The sequence below is a fragment of the Oncorhynchus mykiss genome, chromosome 13 (assembly GCF_013265735.2).
Source record: "Oncorhynchus mykiss isolate Arlee chromosome 13, USDA_OmykA_1.1, whole genome shotgun sequence".
NCBI classification, from domain to species: domain Eukaryota; kingdom Metazoa; phylum Chordata; class Actinopteri; order Salmoniformes; family Salmonidae; genus Oncorhynchus; species Oncorhynchus mykiss.
Window position 1 is genome coordinate 71,313,747 of NC_048577.1, and position 16,495 is coordinate 71,330,241.

At 45.9% G+C, this 16,495-nt stretch overlaps 1 protein-coding gene across 4 annotated transcripts in view; it reads left to right on the forward strand.

Annotated features, from left to right (window-relative positions):
• LOC110487146 (serine/threonine-protein kinase SMG1) overlaps nucleotides 1-16,495 on the forward strand; it is a 164,399-nt gene that overhangs the window by 123,875 nt on the left and 24,029 nt on the right. For all 4 annotated transcript variants that reach the window (XM_036942081.1, XM_036942078.1, XM_036942080.1 and 1 more), the window contains 6 exons: nucleotides 930-1,092; nucleotides 1,530-1,719; nucleotides 10,152-10,444; nucleotides 10,544-10,753; nucleotides 13,435-13,572; nucleotides 13,934-14,086. In XM_036942081.1, coding sequence (XP_036797976.1) covers nucleotides 930-1,092; nucleotides 1,530-1,719; nucleotides 10,152-10,444; nucleotides 10,544-10,753; nucleotides 13,435-13,572; nucleotides 13,934-14,086 — 1,147 coding nt within the window. The remainder of the gene's footprint in view (nucleotides 1-929; nucleotides 1,093-1,529; nucleotides 1,720-10,151; nucleotides 10,445-10,543; nucleotides 10,754-13,434; nucleotides 13,573-13,933; nucleotides 14,087-16,495) is intronic.

Here is a 16,495-nt window from a genome sequence, read left to right on the forward strand (position 1 = left end):
ACACTGTCTCCACATCACCAGGTTAGAACAGGGGAACAGACACTGTCTCCACATCACCAGGTTAGAACAGGGGAACAGACACTGTCTCCACATCACCAGGTTAGAACAGACACTGTCTCCACATCACCAGGTTAGAACAGACACTGTCTCCACATCACCAGGTTAGAACAGACACTGTCTCCACATCACCAGGTTAGAACAGGGGAACAGACACTGTCTCCACATCACCAGGTTAGAACAGGGGAACAGACACTGTCTCCACATCACCAGGTTAGAACAGACACTGTCTCCACATCACCAGGTTAGAACAGGGGAACAGACACTGTCTCCACATCACCAGGTTAGAACAGACACTGTCTCCACATCACCAGGTTAGAACAGAGGAACAGACACTGTCTCCACATCACCAGGTTAGAACAGACACTGTCTCCACATCACCAGGTTAGAACAGACACTGTCTCCACATCACCAGGTTAGAACAGGGGAACAGACACTGTCTCCACATCACCAGGTTAGAACAGACACTGTCTCCACATCACCAGGTTAGAACAGACACTGTCTCCACATCACCAGGTTAGAACAGGGGAACAGACACTGTCTCCACATCACCAGGTTAGAACACACTGTCTCCACATCACCAGGTTAGAACAGACACTGTCTCCACATCACCAGGTTAGAACAGACACTGTCTCCACATCACCAGGTTAGAACAGACACTGTCTCCACATCACCAGGTTAGAACAGACACTGTCTCCACATCACCAGGTTAGAACAGACACTGTCTCCACATCACCAGGTTAGAACAGACACTGTCTCCACATCACCAGGTTAGAACAGACACTGTCTCCACATCACCAGGTTAGAACAGGCCCAGTACTGGGAACAGACAGGCAGTAGGGTTCGTGTTAATTGGTTATGTTACATTGCAGGATGTTGCGGGCCCAGTACTGCCAGCTGATGCAGCCTCCAGGGGCCAGTATGGACGCCGTGGGACAGGACTCTCCTAAGATGTCCGCCGGTCAGATGCTGCTGGTGGCCTTCGATGGCATGTTTGCTCAGCTAGAGACCGCCTTCGGTCAGCTCACAGAGAAGGTAACACACCTACTTCCTCAATGTCCTCTCTCTTTCTCAAGCTCTTTCCCCTCTCTCACCCTCTCTCTTTCCCCTCTCTCACCCTCTCTCTTTCCCCTCTCTCACCCTCTCTCTTTCTCAATCTCTTTCCCCTCTCTCACCCTCTCGTTTTCTCAGTCTCTTTCCCCTCTCTCACCCTCTAGTTTTCTCAGTCTCTTTCCCCTCTCACCCTCTCTCTTTCTCAAGCTCTTCCCCCTCTCAGCCTCTCTCTTCCTCAATCTCTTTCCTCCGTCTCTTTCTCTCTCTTTTTGTCTCAATCTCTCTTTCATCTTAAACTCATCTTTGTCTTGTTATTCCTCTTCACTCCACATTCCATTTGTTTGTCACGTTTATCTCAGGCTATTTCCTTTCTTCTCACTGTCCCGTCTCTCAATGATGTTATTTCCTCTCCTCTCTAGATGATTTCCATGGAGGTGCCGCCTGCGTGGCGGAAGGTGGATGTGATGCGTGAGGCGCGGGCGGCCCAGGTCCATTTCTTCCACAGCGGTCCTCACAGACATGTTCTGGAGGAGATCTTCTTCCTCAAGAGACTCCAAACCATCAGGGAGTTTTTCAGGCTCTGTGGATCCTTCGCTCAGACACTCTCTGGTGAGAATACTGATGGCTTTATAGTGTCTCTGTGTGGATCCTTCGCTCAGACACTCTCTGGTGAGAACACGGATGGCTTTATAGTCTCTCTGTGTGGATCCTTCACTCAGACACTCTCTGGTGAGAATACTGATGGCTTTATAGTCTCTCTGTGTGGATCCTTCGCTCAGACACTCTCTGGTGAGAATACTGATGGCTTTATAGTCTCTCTGTGTGGATCCTTCGCTCAGACACTCTCTGGTGAGAATACTGATGGCTTTATAGTCTCTCTGTGTGGATCCTTCGCTCAGACACTCTCTGGTGAGAATACTGATGGCTTTATAGTCTCTCTGTGTGGATCCTTCGCTCAGACACTCTCTGGTGAGAACACGGATGGCTTTATGGTCTCTCTCTGTGTCAAAATTCATTTTCAATTTAAGGGGCTTTATAGGCATGGGAAACATATGTTTACATTGCCAAAGCAAGTGAACTAGATAATAAACAAAAACACAGTGAAATAAAAAGTTAAAACAGTAATTATTACACTCACGCTAGTTACAAAAGAATCAAGACATTTCAAATGTCATGTGTCTGTTATGAGCGTTGTCCTGTCACTCAGATCCAGAACGGCAGTAGAGGTCAACACTAACGTCATGTGTCTGTTATGAGCGTTGTCCTGTCCCTCAGATCCAGAACGGCATGTCATGTGTCTGTTATGAGCGTTGTCCTGTCCCTCAGATCCAGAACGGCATGTCATGTGTCTTATGAGCGTTGTCCTGTCCCTCAGATCCAGAACGGCATGACATGTGTCTGTTATGAGCGTTGTCCTGTCACTCAGATCCAGAACGGCATGACATGTGTCTGTTATGAGCGTTGTCCTGTCCCTCAGATCCAGAACGGCATGTCATGTGTCTGTTATGAGCGTTGTCCTGTCCCTCAGATCCAGAACGGCATGTCATGCGTCTGTTATGAGCGTTGTCCTGTCCCTCAGATCCAGAACGGCATAACATGTGTCTGTTATGAGCGTTGTCCTGTCACTCAGATCCAGAACGGCAGTAGAGGTCAACACTGTACAGTCGGTATCTGAGAGATGCTTTGTGTCAGCTGAAGAAAGGGAGGGGGGGTCTTAGGAAACAAGGTTTCATAAAAACCTTTTTCAACTAGAGAAACGGTTTAAATACATACAGATACTTATCAGGATATTATTATTGACAGTATTTCTTACCGTTTTGACGATGGCTAGTTGTCTGTTCCTGCTCCAGAACTCCAGGATGTTCCCTCAGCTTGTTCTCCAACTGACTAAATGGAGCCAGTTGGTTTTTAGCACTTCTATCTCCATGGCTTCTGTCTCCCTGGCTTCTGTCTCCCTGGCTTCTGTCTCCCTGGCTTCTGTCTCCCTGGCTTCTGTCTCCCTGGCTTCTGTCTCCCTGGCTTCTGTCTCCCTGGCTTCTGTCTCCACGGCTTCTGTCTCCACGGCTTCTGTCTCCACGGCTTCTGCCTCCACGGCTGACCTAAACTTGTTTTCTCATGGCTCTCTCTCGTCTCTCTGCAGCAGACGGTATAGTCAGACGTATAGTGAGACGTATAGTGAGACGTATAGTCAGACGTATAGTGAGACGTATAGTCAGACGTATAGTCAGACGTATAGTGAGACGTATAGTCAGACGTATAGTGAGCAGTATAGTCAGACGTATAGTCAGACGTATAGTGAGCAGTATAGTCAGACGTATAGTCAGACGTATAGTGAGCAGTATAGTCAGACGTATAGTCAGACGTATAGTGAGCAGTATAGTCAGACGTATAGTCAGACGTATAGTGAGCAGTATAGTCAGACGTATAGTGAGCAGTATAGTCAGACGTATAGTGAGCAGTATAGTCAGACGTATAGTGAGCAGTATAGTCAGACGTATAGTGAGACGTATAGTCAGACGTATAGTGAGACGTATAGTGAGCAGTATAGTCAGACGTATAGTGAGACGTATAGTCAGACGTATAGTGAGACGTATAGTCAGACGTATAGTCAGACGTATAGTGAGCAGTATAGTCAGACGTATAGTCAGACGTATAGTGAGCAGTATAGTCAGACGTATAGTCAGACGTATAGTGAGCAGTATAGTCAGACGTATAGTCAGACGTATAGTGAGCAGTATAGTCAGACGTATAGTCAGACGTATAGTGAGCAGTATAGTCAGACGTATAGTGAGCAGTACAGTCAGACGTATAGTGAGCAGTATAGTCAGACGTATAGTGAGCAGTATAGTCAGACGTATAGTGAGCAGTATAGTCAGACGTATAGTGAGACGTATAGTCAGACGTATAGTGAGACGTATAGTCAGACGTATAGTGAGACGTATAGTGAGACGTATAGTCAGACGTATAGTGAGCAGTATAGTCAGACGTATAGTGAGACGTATAGTGAGACGTATAGTGAGACGTATAGTGAGACGTATAGTCAGACGTATAGTCAGACGTATAGTCAGCAGTATAGTGAGCAGTATAGTCAGACGTATAGTCAGACGTATAGTGAGCAGTATAGTGAGCAGTATAGTGAGCAGTATAGTGAGCAGTATAGTCAGACGTATAGTGAGACGTATAGTGAGACGTATAGTGAGACGTATAGTGAGACGTATAGTCAGACGTATAGTGAGCAGTATAGTGAGCAGTATAGTGAGCAGTATAGTGAGCAGTATAGTCAGACGTATAGTCAGACGTATAGTGAGCAGTATAGTGAGCAGTATAGTGAGCAGTATAGTCAGACGTATAGTGAGCAGTACAGTCAGACGTATAGTGAGCAGTATAGTGAGCAGTATAGTGAGCAGTATAGTCAGACGTATAGTCAGACGTATAGTGAGCAGTATAGTCAGACGTATAGTGAGCAGTACAGTCAGACGTATAGTGAGCAGTATAGTGAGCAGTATAGTGAGCAGTATAGTGAGCAGTATAGTCAGACGTATAGTCAGCAGTATAGTCAGCAGTATAGTGAGCAGTATAGTGAGCAGTATAGTCAGACGTATAGTCAGACGTATAGTGAGCAGTATAGTGAGCAGTATAGTGAGCAGTATAGTGAGCAGTATAGTCAGACGTATAGTGAGACGTATAGTGAGACGTATAGTGAGACGTATAGTGAGCGGTATAGTGAGCAGTATAGTGAGCAGTATAGTGAGCAGTATAGTGAGCAGTATAGTGAGCAGTATAGTGAGCAGTATAGTGAGCAGTATAGTCAGACGTATAGTGAGCAGTATAGTGAGCAGTATAGTGAGCAGTATAGTGAGCAGTATCGTCAGACGTATAGTCAGACGTATAGTGAGCAGTATAGTCAGCAGTATAGTGAGCAGTATAGTGAGCAGTATAGTGAGCAGTATAGTCAGACGTATAGTCAGACGTATAGTGAGCAGTATAGTCAGCAGTATAGTGAGCAGTATAGTCAGACGTATAGTGAGCAGTATAGTCAGACGAATAGTGAGCAGTACAGTCAGACGTATAGTCAGACGTATAGTGAGCAGTATAGTCAGCAGTATAGTGAGCAGTATAGTGAGCAGTATAGTCAGACGTATAGTCAGACGTATAGTGAGCAGTATAGTCAGCAGTATAGTGAGCAGTACAGTCAGACGTATAGTGAGCAGTATAGTCAGACGAATAGTGAGCAGTACAGTCAGACGTATAGTCAGACGTATAGTCAGACGTATAGTGAGCAGTATAGTGAGCAGTATAGTGAGCAGTATAGTCAGACGTATAGTCAGACGTATAGTGAGCAGTATAGTCAGCAGTATAGTGAGCAGTACAGTCAGACGTATAGTGAGCAGTATAGTCAGACGAATAGTGAGCAGTACAGTCAGACGTATAGTGAGCAGTATAGTGAGCAGTATAGTGAGCAGTATAGTGAGCAGTATAGTGAGCAGTATAGTCAGACGTATAGTCAGACGTATAGTGAGCAGTATAGTCAGCAGTATAGTGAGCAGTACAGTCAGACGTATAGTGAGCAGTATAGTCAGACGTATAGTCAGATGAATAGTGAGCAGTACAGTCAGACGTATAGTCAGACGTATAGTGAGCAGTATAGTGAGCAGTATAGTCAGACGTATAGTCAGACGTATAGTGAGCAGTATAGTCAGACGTATAGTGAGCAGTATAGTGAGCAGTATAGTGAGCAGTATAGTCAGACGTATAGTGAGCAGTATAGTGAGCAGTATAGTGAGCAGTATAGTCAGACGTATAGTCAGACGTATAGTGAGCAGTATAGTGAGCAGTATAGTGAGCAGTATAGTGAGCAGTATAGTCAGATGTATAGTGAGCAGTATAGTCAGACGTATAGTGAGCAGTATAGTCAGACGTATAGTGAGCAGTATAGTCAGACGTATAGTGAGCAGTATAGTCAGACGTATAGTGAGCAGTACAGTCAGACGTATAGTCAGACGTATAGTGAGCAGTATAGTCAGCAGTATAGTGAGCAGTATAGTCAGACGTATAGTCAGACGTATAGTGAGCAGTATAGTCAGACGAATAGTGAGCAGTATAGTGAGCAGTACAGTCAGACGTATAGTGAGCAGTATAGTCAGACGAATAGTGAGCAGTATAGTGAGCAGTATAGTGAGCAGTATAGTGAGCAGTATAGTCAGACGTATAGTCAGACGTATAGTGAGCAGTATAGTCAGACGTATAGTGAGCAGTATAGTGAGCAGTATAGTCAGACGTATAGTGAGCAGTATAGTGAGCAGTATAGTGAGCAGTATAGTCAGACGTATAGTCAGACGTATAGTGAGCAGTATAGTCAGACGTATAGTGAGCAGTATAGTCAGATGTATAGTGAGCAGTATAGTCAGACGTATAGTGAGCAGTATAGTCAGACGTATAGTGAGCAGTATAGTCAGACGTATAGTGAGCAGTATAGTCAGACGTATAGTGAGCAGTATAGTCAGACGTATAGTGAGCAGTACAGTCAGACGTATAGTCAGCAGTATAGTCAGACGTATAGTCAGACGTATAGTGAGCAGTATAGTCAGACGAATAGTGAGCAGTATAGTGAGCAGTACAGTCAGACGTATAGTGAGCAGTATAGTCAGACGAATAGTGAGCAGTATAGTGAGCAGTACAGTCAGACGTATAGTGAGCAGTATAGTCAGACGAATAGTCAGCAGTATAGTGAGCAGTATAGTGAGCAGTATAGTCGGACGAATAGTGAGCAGTATAGTGAGCAGTACAGTCAGACGTATAGTGAGCAGTATAGTCAGACGAATAGTGAGCAGTATAGTGAGCAGTATAGTGAGCAGTATAGTGAGCAGTATAGTGAGCAGTACAGTCAGACGTATAGTCAGACGTGTAGTGAGCAGTATAGTGAGCAGTATAGTGAGCAGTATAGTCAGACGTATAGTCAGACGTATAGTGAGCAGTATAGTCAGCAGTATAGTGAGCAGTACAGTCAGACGTATAGTGAGCAGTATAGTCAGACGAATAGTGAGCAGTACAGTCAGACGTATAGTCAGACGTATAGTGAGCAGTATAGTGAGCAGTATAGTGAGCAGTATAGTCAGACGTATAGTCAGACGTATAGTGAGCAGTATAGTCAGCAGTATAGTGAGCAGTACAGTCAGACGTATAGTGAGCAGTATAGTCAGACGTATAGTCAGATGAATAGTGAGCAGTACAGTCAGACGTATAGTCAGACGTATAGTGAGCTGTATAGTGAGCAGTATAGTGAGCAGTATAGTGAGCAGTATAGTCAGACGTATAGTCAGACGTATAGTGAGCAGTATAGTCAGACGTATAGTGAGCAGTATAGTGAGCAGTATAGTGAGCAGTATAGTCAGACGTATAGTGAGCAGTATAGTGAGCAGTATAGTCAGACGTATAGTCAGACGTATAGTCAGACGTATAGTGAGCAGTATAGTGAGCAGTATAGTGAGCAGTATAGTCAGACGTATAGTGAGCAGTATAGTCAGATGTATAGTGAGCAGTATAGTCAGACGTATAGTGAGCAGTATAGTCAGACGTATAGTGAGCAGTATAGTCAGACGTATAGTGAGCAGTATAGTCAGACGTATAGTGAGCAGTATAGTCAGACGTATAGTGAGCAGTATAGTGAGCAGTATAGTGAGCAGTATAGTCAGACGTATAGTCAGACGTATAGTGAGCAGTATAGTCAGACGAATAGTGAGCAGTATAGTGAGCAGTACAGTCAGACGTATAGTGAGCAGTATAGTCAGACGAATAGTGAGCAGTATAGTGAGCAGTACAGTCAGACGTATAGTGAGCAGTATAGTCAGACGAATAGTCAGCAGTATAGTGAGCAGTATAGTGAGCAGTATAGTCGGACGAATAGTGAGCAGTATAGTGAGCAGTACAGTCAGACGTATAGTGAGCAGTATAGTCAGACGAATAGTGAGCAGTATAGTGAGCAGTATAGTGAGCAGTATAGTGAGCAGTATAGTGAGCAGTACAGTCAGACGTATAGTCAGACGTGTAGTGAGCAGTATAGTCAGCAGTATAGTGAGCAGTACAGTCAGACGTATAGTGAGCAGTATAGTGAGCAGTACAGTCAGACGTATAGTGAGCAGTATAGTCAGACGTATAGTGAGCAGTACAGTCAGACGTATAGTGAGCAGTATAGTGAGCAGTATAGTGAGCAGTACAGTCAGACGTATAGTGAGCAGTATAGTGAGCAGTATAGTGAGCAGTATAGTGAGCAGTACAGTCAGACGTATAGTGAGCAGTATAGTGAGCAGTATAGTGAGCAGTATAGTCAGACGTATAGTGAGACGTATAGTGAGCAGTATAGTCAGACGTATAGTCAGACGTATAGTGAGCAGTACAGTCAGACGTATAGTGAGCAGTATAGTGAGCAGTATAGTGAGCAGTATAGTGAGCAGTACAGTCAGACGTATAGTGAGCAGTATAGTGAGCAGTATAGTGAGCAGTATAGTCAGACGTATAGTGAGCAGTATAGTGAGCAGTATAGTGAGCAGTACAGTCAGACGTATAGTGAGCAGTATAGTCAGACGTATAGTCAGACGTATAGTGAGCAGTATAGTGAGCAGTATAGTGAGCAGTACAGTCAGACGTATAGTGAGCAGTATAGTCAGACGAATAGTGAGCAGTATAGTGAGCAGTACAGTCAGACGTATAGTGAGCAGTATAGTGAGCAGTATAGTCAGACGTATAGTGAGCAGTATAGTGAGCAGTACAGTCAGACGTATAGTGAGCAGTATAGTCAGACGTATAGTGAGCAGTACAGTCAGACGTATAGTGAGCAGTATAGTCAGACGAATAGTGAGCAGTATAGTGAGCAGTATAGTCAGGCGTATAGTGAGCAGTATAGTGAGCAGTATAGTGAGCAGTACAGTCAGACGTATAGTGAGCAGTATAGTCAGACGTATAGTGAGCAGTATAGTCAGACGTATAGTGAGCAGTACAGTCAGACGTATAGTCAGATGTATAGTCAGACGTATAGTGAGCAGTATAGTCAGACGTATAGTGAGCAGTATAGTCAGACGTATAGTGAGCAGTATAGTCAGACGTATAGTGAGCAGTACAGTCAGACGTATAGTCAGACGTATAGTGAGCAGTATAGTCAGACGTATAGTGAGCAGTATAGTCAGACGTATAGTGAGCAGTATAGTCAGACGTATAGTGAGACGTATAGTCAGACGTATAGTGAGACGTATAGTCAGCAGTATAGTGAGCAGTATAGTCAGACGTATAGTGAGCAGTATAGTCAGACGTATAGTGAGCAGTATAGTCAGACGTATAGTGAGCAGTATAGTCAGATGTATAGTGAGCAGTATAGTCAGACGTATAGTGAGCAGTATAGTCAGACGTATAGTGAGCAGTATAGTCAGCAGTATAGTGAGCAGTATAGTCAGACGTATAGTGAGCAGTATAGTCAGCAGTATAGTGAGCAGTATAGTCAGACGTATAGTGAGCAGTATAGTCAGACGTATAGTCAGCAGTATAGTCAGCAGTATAGTGAGCAGTATAGTGAGCAGTATAGTGAGCAGTATAGTCAGCAGTATAGTCAGCAGTATAGCGAGCAGTATAGTGAGCAGTATAGTGAGCAGTATAGTCAGCAGTATAGTCAGCAGTATAGTGAGCAGTATAGTGAGCAGTATAGTGAGCAGTATAGTGAGCAGTATAGTCAGCAGTATAGTCAGCAGTATAGTGAGCAGTATAGTCAGCAGTATAGTCAGCAGTATAGTCAGCAGTATAGTCAGCAGTATAGTGAGCAGTATAGTCAGCAGTATAGTCAGCAGTATGTTTGGAACATCGAATCACAATAAAATCACTATCGAATAACAATCCATATAGAATCGTAGGAATCTAAATACACATCGTATCTCTACCTAAGTATCATGATAATATAGTAAGTATCGTGATGTCCCTGGCAATTCCCAGCCCTATGAAACAGTATCTGAAACATTATATATATAGTGCGTTTGACCCCCTCCCTCCCTCCCTCCCAGGTACGTGCCCCCCAGTGTCTGAGGACCCTCCTCCCTCCAACGGCCCAGTAGTGGGTCTGGGGGGTGTAGGTCTACCAGGGAAGCCCCTGTTCCGGGGGGCGGCGGCGGCGGTGGTAGTGAGCGAGGAGCAGATGACCCGGCCCATCAAGGCGTTCACGGCGGAGTTTGTCCGTCAGATGCTGATTGGTCTTCCCACCCAGACCCTGGGTCTGTCTCTCTGCAGCACTCTGTCCGCCCTGGGTCTGGATCTTACCGCGCAGGTGGAGGCCAAGGACTTCGGAGCCGACGGCAAGGTAGGAAGTGGAATGTTACGGACCTGATTGATCACAAATGTTATATTGTCTCCATACATGTTTAGTCCTGATTTAAATGTGTCGTTGTTAATGGTCCAGGTGTCGCTGGATGAGTTGTGTAAGCAGACGGTGGTGCAGGGTCTGGGCGCAGGCCGTATGTCTCAGCTGCTACTGAACAGAGGCACGGTGCTGGCGTCCTCCTACGACACGGCCTGGAAGAAACTGGACCTGCTCAGACGCCTGGAGACCAGCCTGGACGCTGCCAAGGTCTCCCTGCAGCGCACCCAGCTACACATCACCATGTTCCAGGTGAGAGGAGGGGGGGGTTAACCCTGTCCTGTCTCTGTGTGTCCCAGTGTGAGAGGAGGGGTGGGGGTTAACCCTGTCCTGTCTCTGTGTAGCCCAGTGTGAGAGGAGGAGGGGTTAACCCTGTCCTGTCTCTGTGTGTCCCAGTGTGTGTGTGTGTGTGTGTGTGTGTGTGTGTGTGTGTTAGTTAAAGGGATAATCCACCCCCAGGAATATAAATCATGCAACACCTGTCAATTTGGTAAAAGCCTGTGTTGTATCAGTGGGTTAAATAACATGATTTAATCACTAAGTGGTCCGTTTGAGAAATCAAGAAATCATGTAGGAACGCGTCATAGCTACACTATATGTATATATATATATATATATACACACGAGTATATGGACACCCATTAAAATGTGTGGATTCGGCTATTTAAGCCACACCCTGTTGCCGACAGATGTATAAAATCAAGCACACAGCCATGCAATCTCCATAGACAAACATTGGCAGTATAAGGGCCTTACTGAGGAGTTCAGTGACTTTCAATGTGGCACCGTCATAGGATGCCACCTTTCCAACAAGTTAGTTGGTCAAATTTCTGCCCTGCTAGAGCTGCCCCGGTTAACTGTGAGTGCTGTTATTGTGAAGTGGAAACGTCTAGGAGCAACAACGGCTCAGCTGAGAAGTGGTAGGCCACACAAGCTCATAGAACAGGACCGCAGAGTGCTGAAGCGCGTAGCTCTTAAGAATTGTCAGTCCTCGGTTGCAACACTCAATACTGAGTTCCCAACTTCCTTCTGGAAGCAACATCGGCACAAGAACTGTTCGTCGGGAGCTTCATGAAATGGGTTTCCATGGCCGAGCAGCCACATACAAGCCTCAGATCACTGTGCTCAATGTCAAGCGTCGGCTGGAGTGGTGTGAAGCTCGCCGCCTCTGGACTCTGGAGCAGTGGAAACGTGTTCTCTGTAGTGATGAATCACGATTCACCATCTGTCAGTCCAACGGACAAATCTGAAGTTGGCGGATGCCAGGAGAACGCTACCTGCCCCAATGTATAATGCCAACTGTAAAGTTTGGTGGAGGAGGATTAATGGACTGGGGCTGTTTTTCACTTTTCGGGCCCCTTCGTTCCAGTGAAGGGAAATTTTAACTCTACAGCATACAATGACATTCTAGAAGATTCTGTGCTTCCAACTTTGTGGCAACAGTTTGGTGAAGGCCCTTTCCTGTTTCAGCGTGACAAAGCCAGGTCCATACTGAAAAGGTTTGTCGAGCTCAGTCTGGAAGATCTTGACTGGCCTGCACAGAACCCTGACCTCAACCCCATCAAACACCTCTGGGATGAATTGGAACGCTGACTGCGAGCCAAGCCCAATCGCCTAACATCAGTGCCCGAACTCACCAATGCTCTTGTGAATGGAAGCAAGTTCCCACAGCAATGTTCCAACATCTAGTTGAAAGCCTTCCCAGAAGAGTGGAGGCTGTTATAGCAGCAATGTTCCAACATCTAGTGGAAAGCCTTCCCAGAAGAGTGGAGGCTGTTATAGCAGCAATGTTCCAACATCTAGTGGAAAGCCTTCCCAGAAGAGTGGAGGCTGTTATAGCAGCAATGTTCCAACATCTAGTGGAAAGCCTTCCCAGAACAGTGGAGGCTGTTATAGCAGCAATGTTCCAACATCTAGTGGAAAGCCTTCCCAGAAGAGTGGAGGCTGTTATAGCAGCAATGTTCCAACATCTAGTGGAAAGCCTTCCCAGAAGAGTGGAGGCTGTTATAGCAGCAATGTTCCAACATCTAGTGGAAAGCCTTCCCAGAACAGTGGAGGCTGTTATAGCAGCAATGTTCCAACATCTAGTGGAAAGCCTTCCCAGAAGAGTGGAGGCTGTTATAGCAGCAATGTTCCAACATCTAGTGGAAAGCCTTCCCAGAAGAGTGGAGGCTGTTATAGCAGCAATGTTCCAACATCTAGTGGAAAGCCTTCCCAGAAGAGTGGAGGCTGTAATAGCAGCAAAAGGGGGACCAACTCCGTATTAATGCCTGTGATTTTGGAATGAGATGTTTGACGATCAGGTGTCCCACATACTGTTGGTCATGTAGAGTACATGGTTCTGTCACAGGAGATAATGTGTTATCACATTTCATAACGGTTTTAAAACCATCACTCCAGATTGCTGTATCAGCCAATAGACAGTACCGTCATACTTGTTCTAGAACAAGTATATAATCAAGTTTATATCGTCATGACAACGTATATATGTGCTCAATCTACAGTGTACCAAATGATTCAACCATCTTCAACCAAGTACCATCTCGTAATGCGTCCCTTTGTGTCTGAGGCAAGGGGCCCTTGTTGCCATTCCCTGCACTCTCTCTGGGTAGCAGAGTTGCACGTTTTTGTTTTTACAGCTAGCTAGCTACTTCACATGCTGATATTGACTTTGGTATTATTCTGTGTAGCTACGTTTGCTAGCTGGCCAACCCAGAGAGAGCATTGTATTGTGGGTTTTGTAGTCGACTTGAGCTGCAACAGATTTTCACATGTTGCTACCAACCTTGTTATGACGACAAAAATGAAATATTCGTTCCCCAAAAAATATATATTGTTTTCACGTATCAGTGTTATTTAACACTGTTAATCATAGGAAGTAGAGTTTTGGGATGGATTTTCCCTATTAACCCTGTCCCCTCTCTGTGTTCCAGTGGCAGCATGAGGACGTGCTCGGCCCTAGGACCCAGCCGATGAGTGTGAGCCCTCCTCCTCGCTCCATCATCCTCAGTAGCATGAAGAAGAAGCTTTACAAACTCAGCCAGGACGAGGCGGCCATCGCTGCTGTCCAGGTCAGTCATCAACAATTATTATTTATATTTTTTATTTAACTTGACAAGTCAGTTGAGAACAAATTATTTTTTACTATGACAGCCGAGGAACAGTGGGTGAACTGCCTTGTTCAGGGGCAGAACGACAGATTTTTACCTTGTCAGCTCGGGGATTCGATCTAGCAACCTTTCAGTTACTTGCCCAACGCTCTAACCACTAGGCTACCTGCTGACCAATCTGTCAACCTTGATAGCTAACTAGACCGTTACTCTTAGCTACTCCTGTAAATAAAATGCTCTCTTTTCTCTCTCTGGTCTGAGTCCTTTAATGACTGTGTGTCTGTGTTTTTTTTAATTGGATCTGTCCTCTCCCCACCTGCAGGAGAAGCTGGCATCACTAGAGGGCAGTATAGAGCAGCGTCTGAAGTGGGCCGGAGGGGCCAACCCTGCACTGGCCCCGGTGCTCCAGGACTTTGATCTGACCATCGCAGAGCGTCGCGCCCTCGTGGCCCGGGAGAGCCAGCGTACCAGCCAGGTACGCTGCCCACCTTCTGGGTTTACGTCTCCACCTTTCCTGGGTTTACGTCTCCACCTTTTGGGTTTACATCTCCACCTTTCCTGGGTTTACATCTCCACCTTTTGGGTTTACGTCTCCACCTTTTGGGTTTACATCTCCACCTTTTGGGTTTACATCTCCACCTTTTGGGTTTACATCTCCACCTTTTGGGTTTACATCTCCACCTTTTGGGTTTACGTCTCCACCTTTTGGGTTTACATCTCCACCTTTTGGGTTTACATCTCCACCTTTTGGGTTTACATCTCCACCTTTTGGGTTTACATCTCCACCTTTTGGGTTTACATCTCCACCTTTTGGGTTTACGTCTCCACCTTTCCTGGGTTTACGTCTCCACCTTTTGGGTTTACGTCTCCACCTTCTGGGTTTACATCTCCACCTTTTGGGTTTACATCTCCACCTTTTGGGTTTACATCTCCACCTTTTGGGTTTACATCTCCACCTTTTGGGTTTACATCTCCACCTTTTGGGTTTACATCTCCACCTTTTGGGTTTACATCTCCACCTTTTGGGTTTACTTCTCCACCTTCTGGGTTTACATCTCCACCTTTCCTGGGTATACGTCTCCACCTTTCCTGGGTTTACGTCTCCACCTTTCCTGGGTTTACGTCTCCACCTTTCCTGGGTTTACGTCTCCACCTTTCCTGGGTATACGTCTCCACCTTCTGGGTTTACATCTCCACCTTTCCTGGGTTTACGTCTCCACCTTTCCTGGGTTTACGTCTCCACATTTCCTGGGTTTACGTCTCCACCTTTCCTGGGTTTACGTCTCCACCTTTCCTGGGTTTACGTCTCCACCTTTCCTGGGTTTACATCTCCACCTTTCCTGGGTTTACGTCTCCACCTTTCCTGGGTTTACGTCTCCACCTTTCCTGGGTTTACATCTCCACCTTTCCTGGGTTTACATCTCCACCTTTCCTGGGTTTACATCTCCACCTTTCCTGGGTTTACGTCTCCACCTTTCCTGGGTTTACGTCTCCACCTTTCCTGGGTTTACGTCTCCACCTTTCCTGGGTTTACGTCTCCACCTTTCCTGGGTTTACGTCTCCACCTTTCCTGGGTTTACGTCTCCACCTTTCCTGGGTATACGTCTCCACCTTCTGGGTTTACATCTCCACCTTTCCTGGGTTTACGTCTCCACCTTTCCTGGGTTTACGTCTCCACATTTCCTGGGTTTACGTCTCCACCTTTTGGGTTTACATCTCCACCTTTTGGGTTTACATCTCCACCTTTTGGGTTTACATCTCCACCTTCTGGGTTTACATCTCCACCTTTCCTGGGTATACGTCTCCACCTTTCCTGGGTTTACGTCTCCACCTTTCCTGGGTTTACGTCTCCACCTTTCCTGGGTTTACGTCTCCACCTTTCCTGGGTATACGTCTCCACCTTCTGGGTTTACATCTCCACCTTTCCTGGGTTTACGTCTCCACCTTTCCTGGGTTTACGTCTCCACATTTCCTGGGTTTACGTCTCCACCTTTCCTGGGTTTACGTCTCCACCTTTCCTGGGTTTACGTCTCCACCTTTCCTGGGTTTACATCTCCACCTTTCCTGGGTTTACGTCTCCACCTTTCCTGGGTTTACGTCTCCACCTTTCCTGGGTTTACATCTCCACCTTTCCTGGGTTTACATCTCCACCTTTCCTGGGTTTACATCTCCACCTTTCCTGGGTTTACGTCTCCACCTTTCCTGGGTTTACGTCTCCACCTTTCCTGGGTTTACGTCTCCACCTTTCCTGGGTTTACGTCTCCACCTTTCCTGGGTTTACGTCTCCACCTTTCCTGGGTTTACGTCTCCACCTTTCCTGGGTTTACGTCTCCACCTTTCCTGGGTTTACGTCTCCACCTTTCCTGGGTTTACGTCTCCACCTTTCCTGGGTTTACGTCTCCACCTTTCCTGGGTTTACGTCTCCACCTTTCCTGGGTTTACGTCTCCACCTTTCCTGGGTTTACGTCTCCACCTTTCCTGGGTTTACGTCTCCACCTTTCCTGGGTTTACGTCTCCACCTTTCCTGGGTTTACGTCTCCAATGGCACCCTATTCCCTGTATAGTCAGGGTTTTCTGGAAGAACAAGGAGAAAAATGTCCATGCTGTGGGGGTCCCTGGGAGGGGCATGCCCCCCCCCTCCATTTTTTTTTTGCATACAGAGCTCTATTTTGGTGGCCTCCTTGTACATTCTAATGCCTTGATTCACTGAAATTGTATTATTTCAGTGTGTTAGTAGCTTTGGATATTGTCTAGACCAATAGGATCAGGACTATTTTCTAAGAACTTTGTTTTAAACATTAAAGCGGTCTTCTCTGAGATTTAGTCATATTTACAGCTTTAGTGCAAGATATGAACTGCCACAATGATGTATTTCATTGGCTTT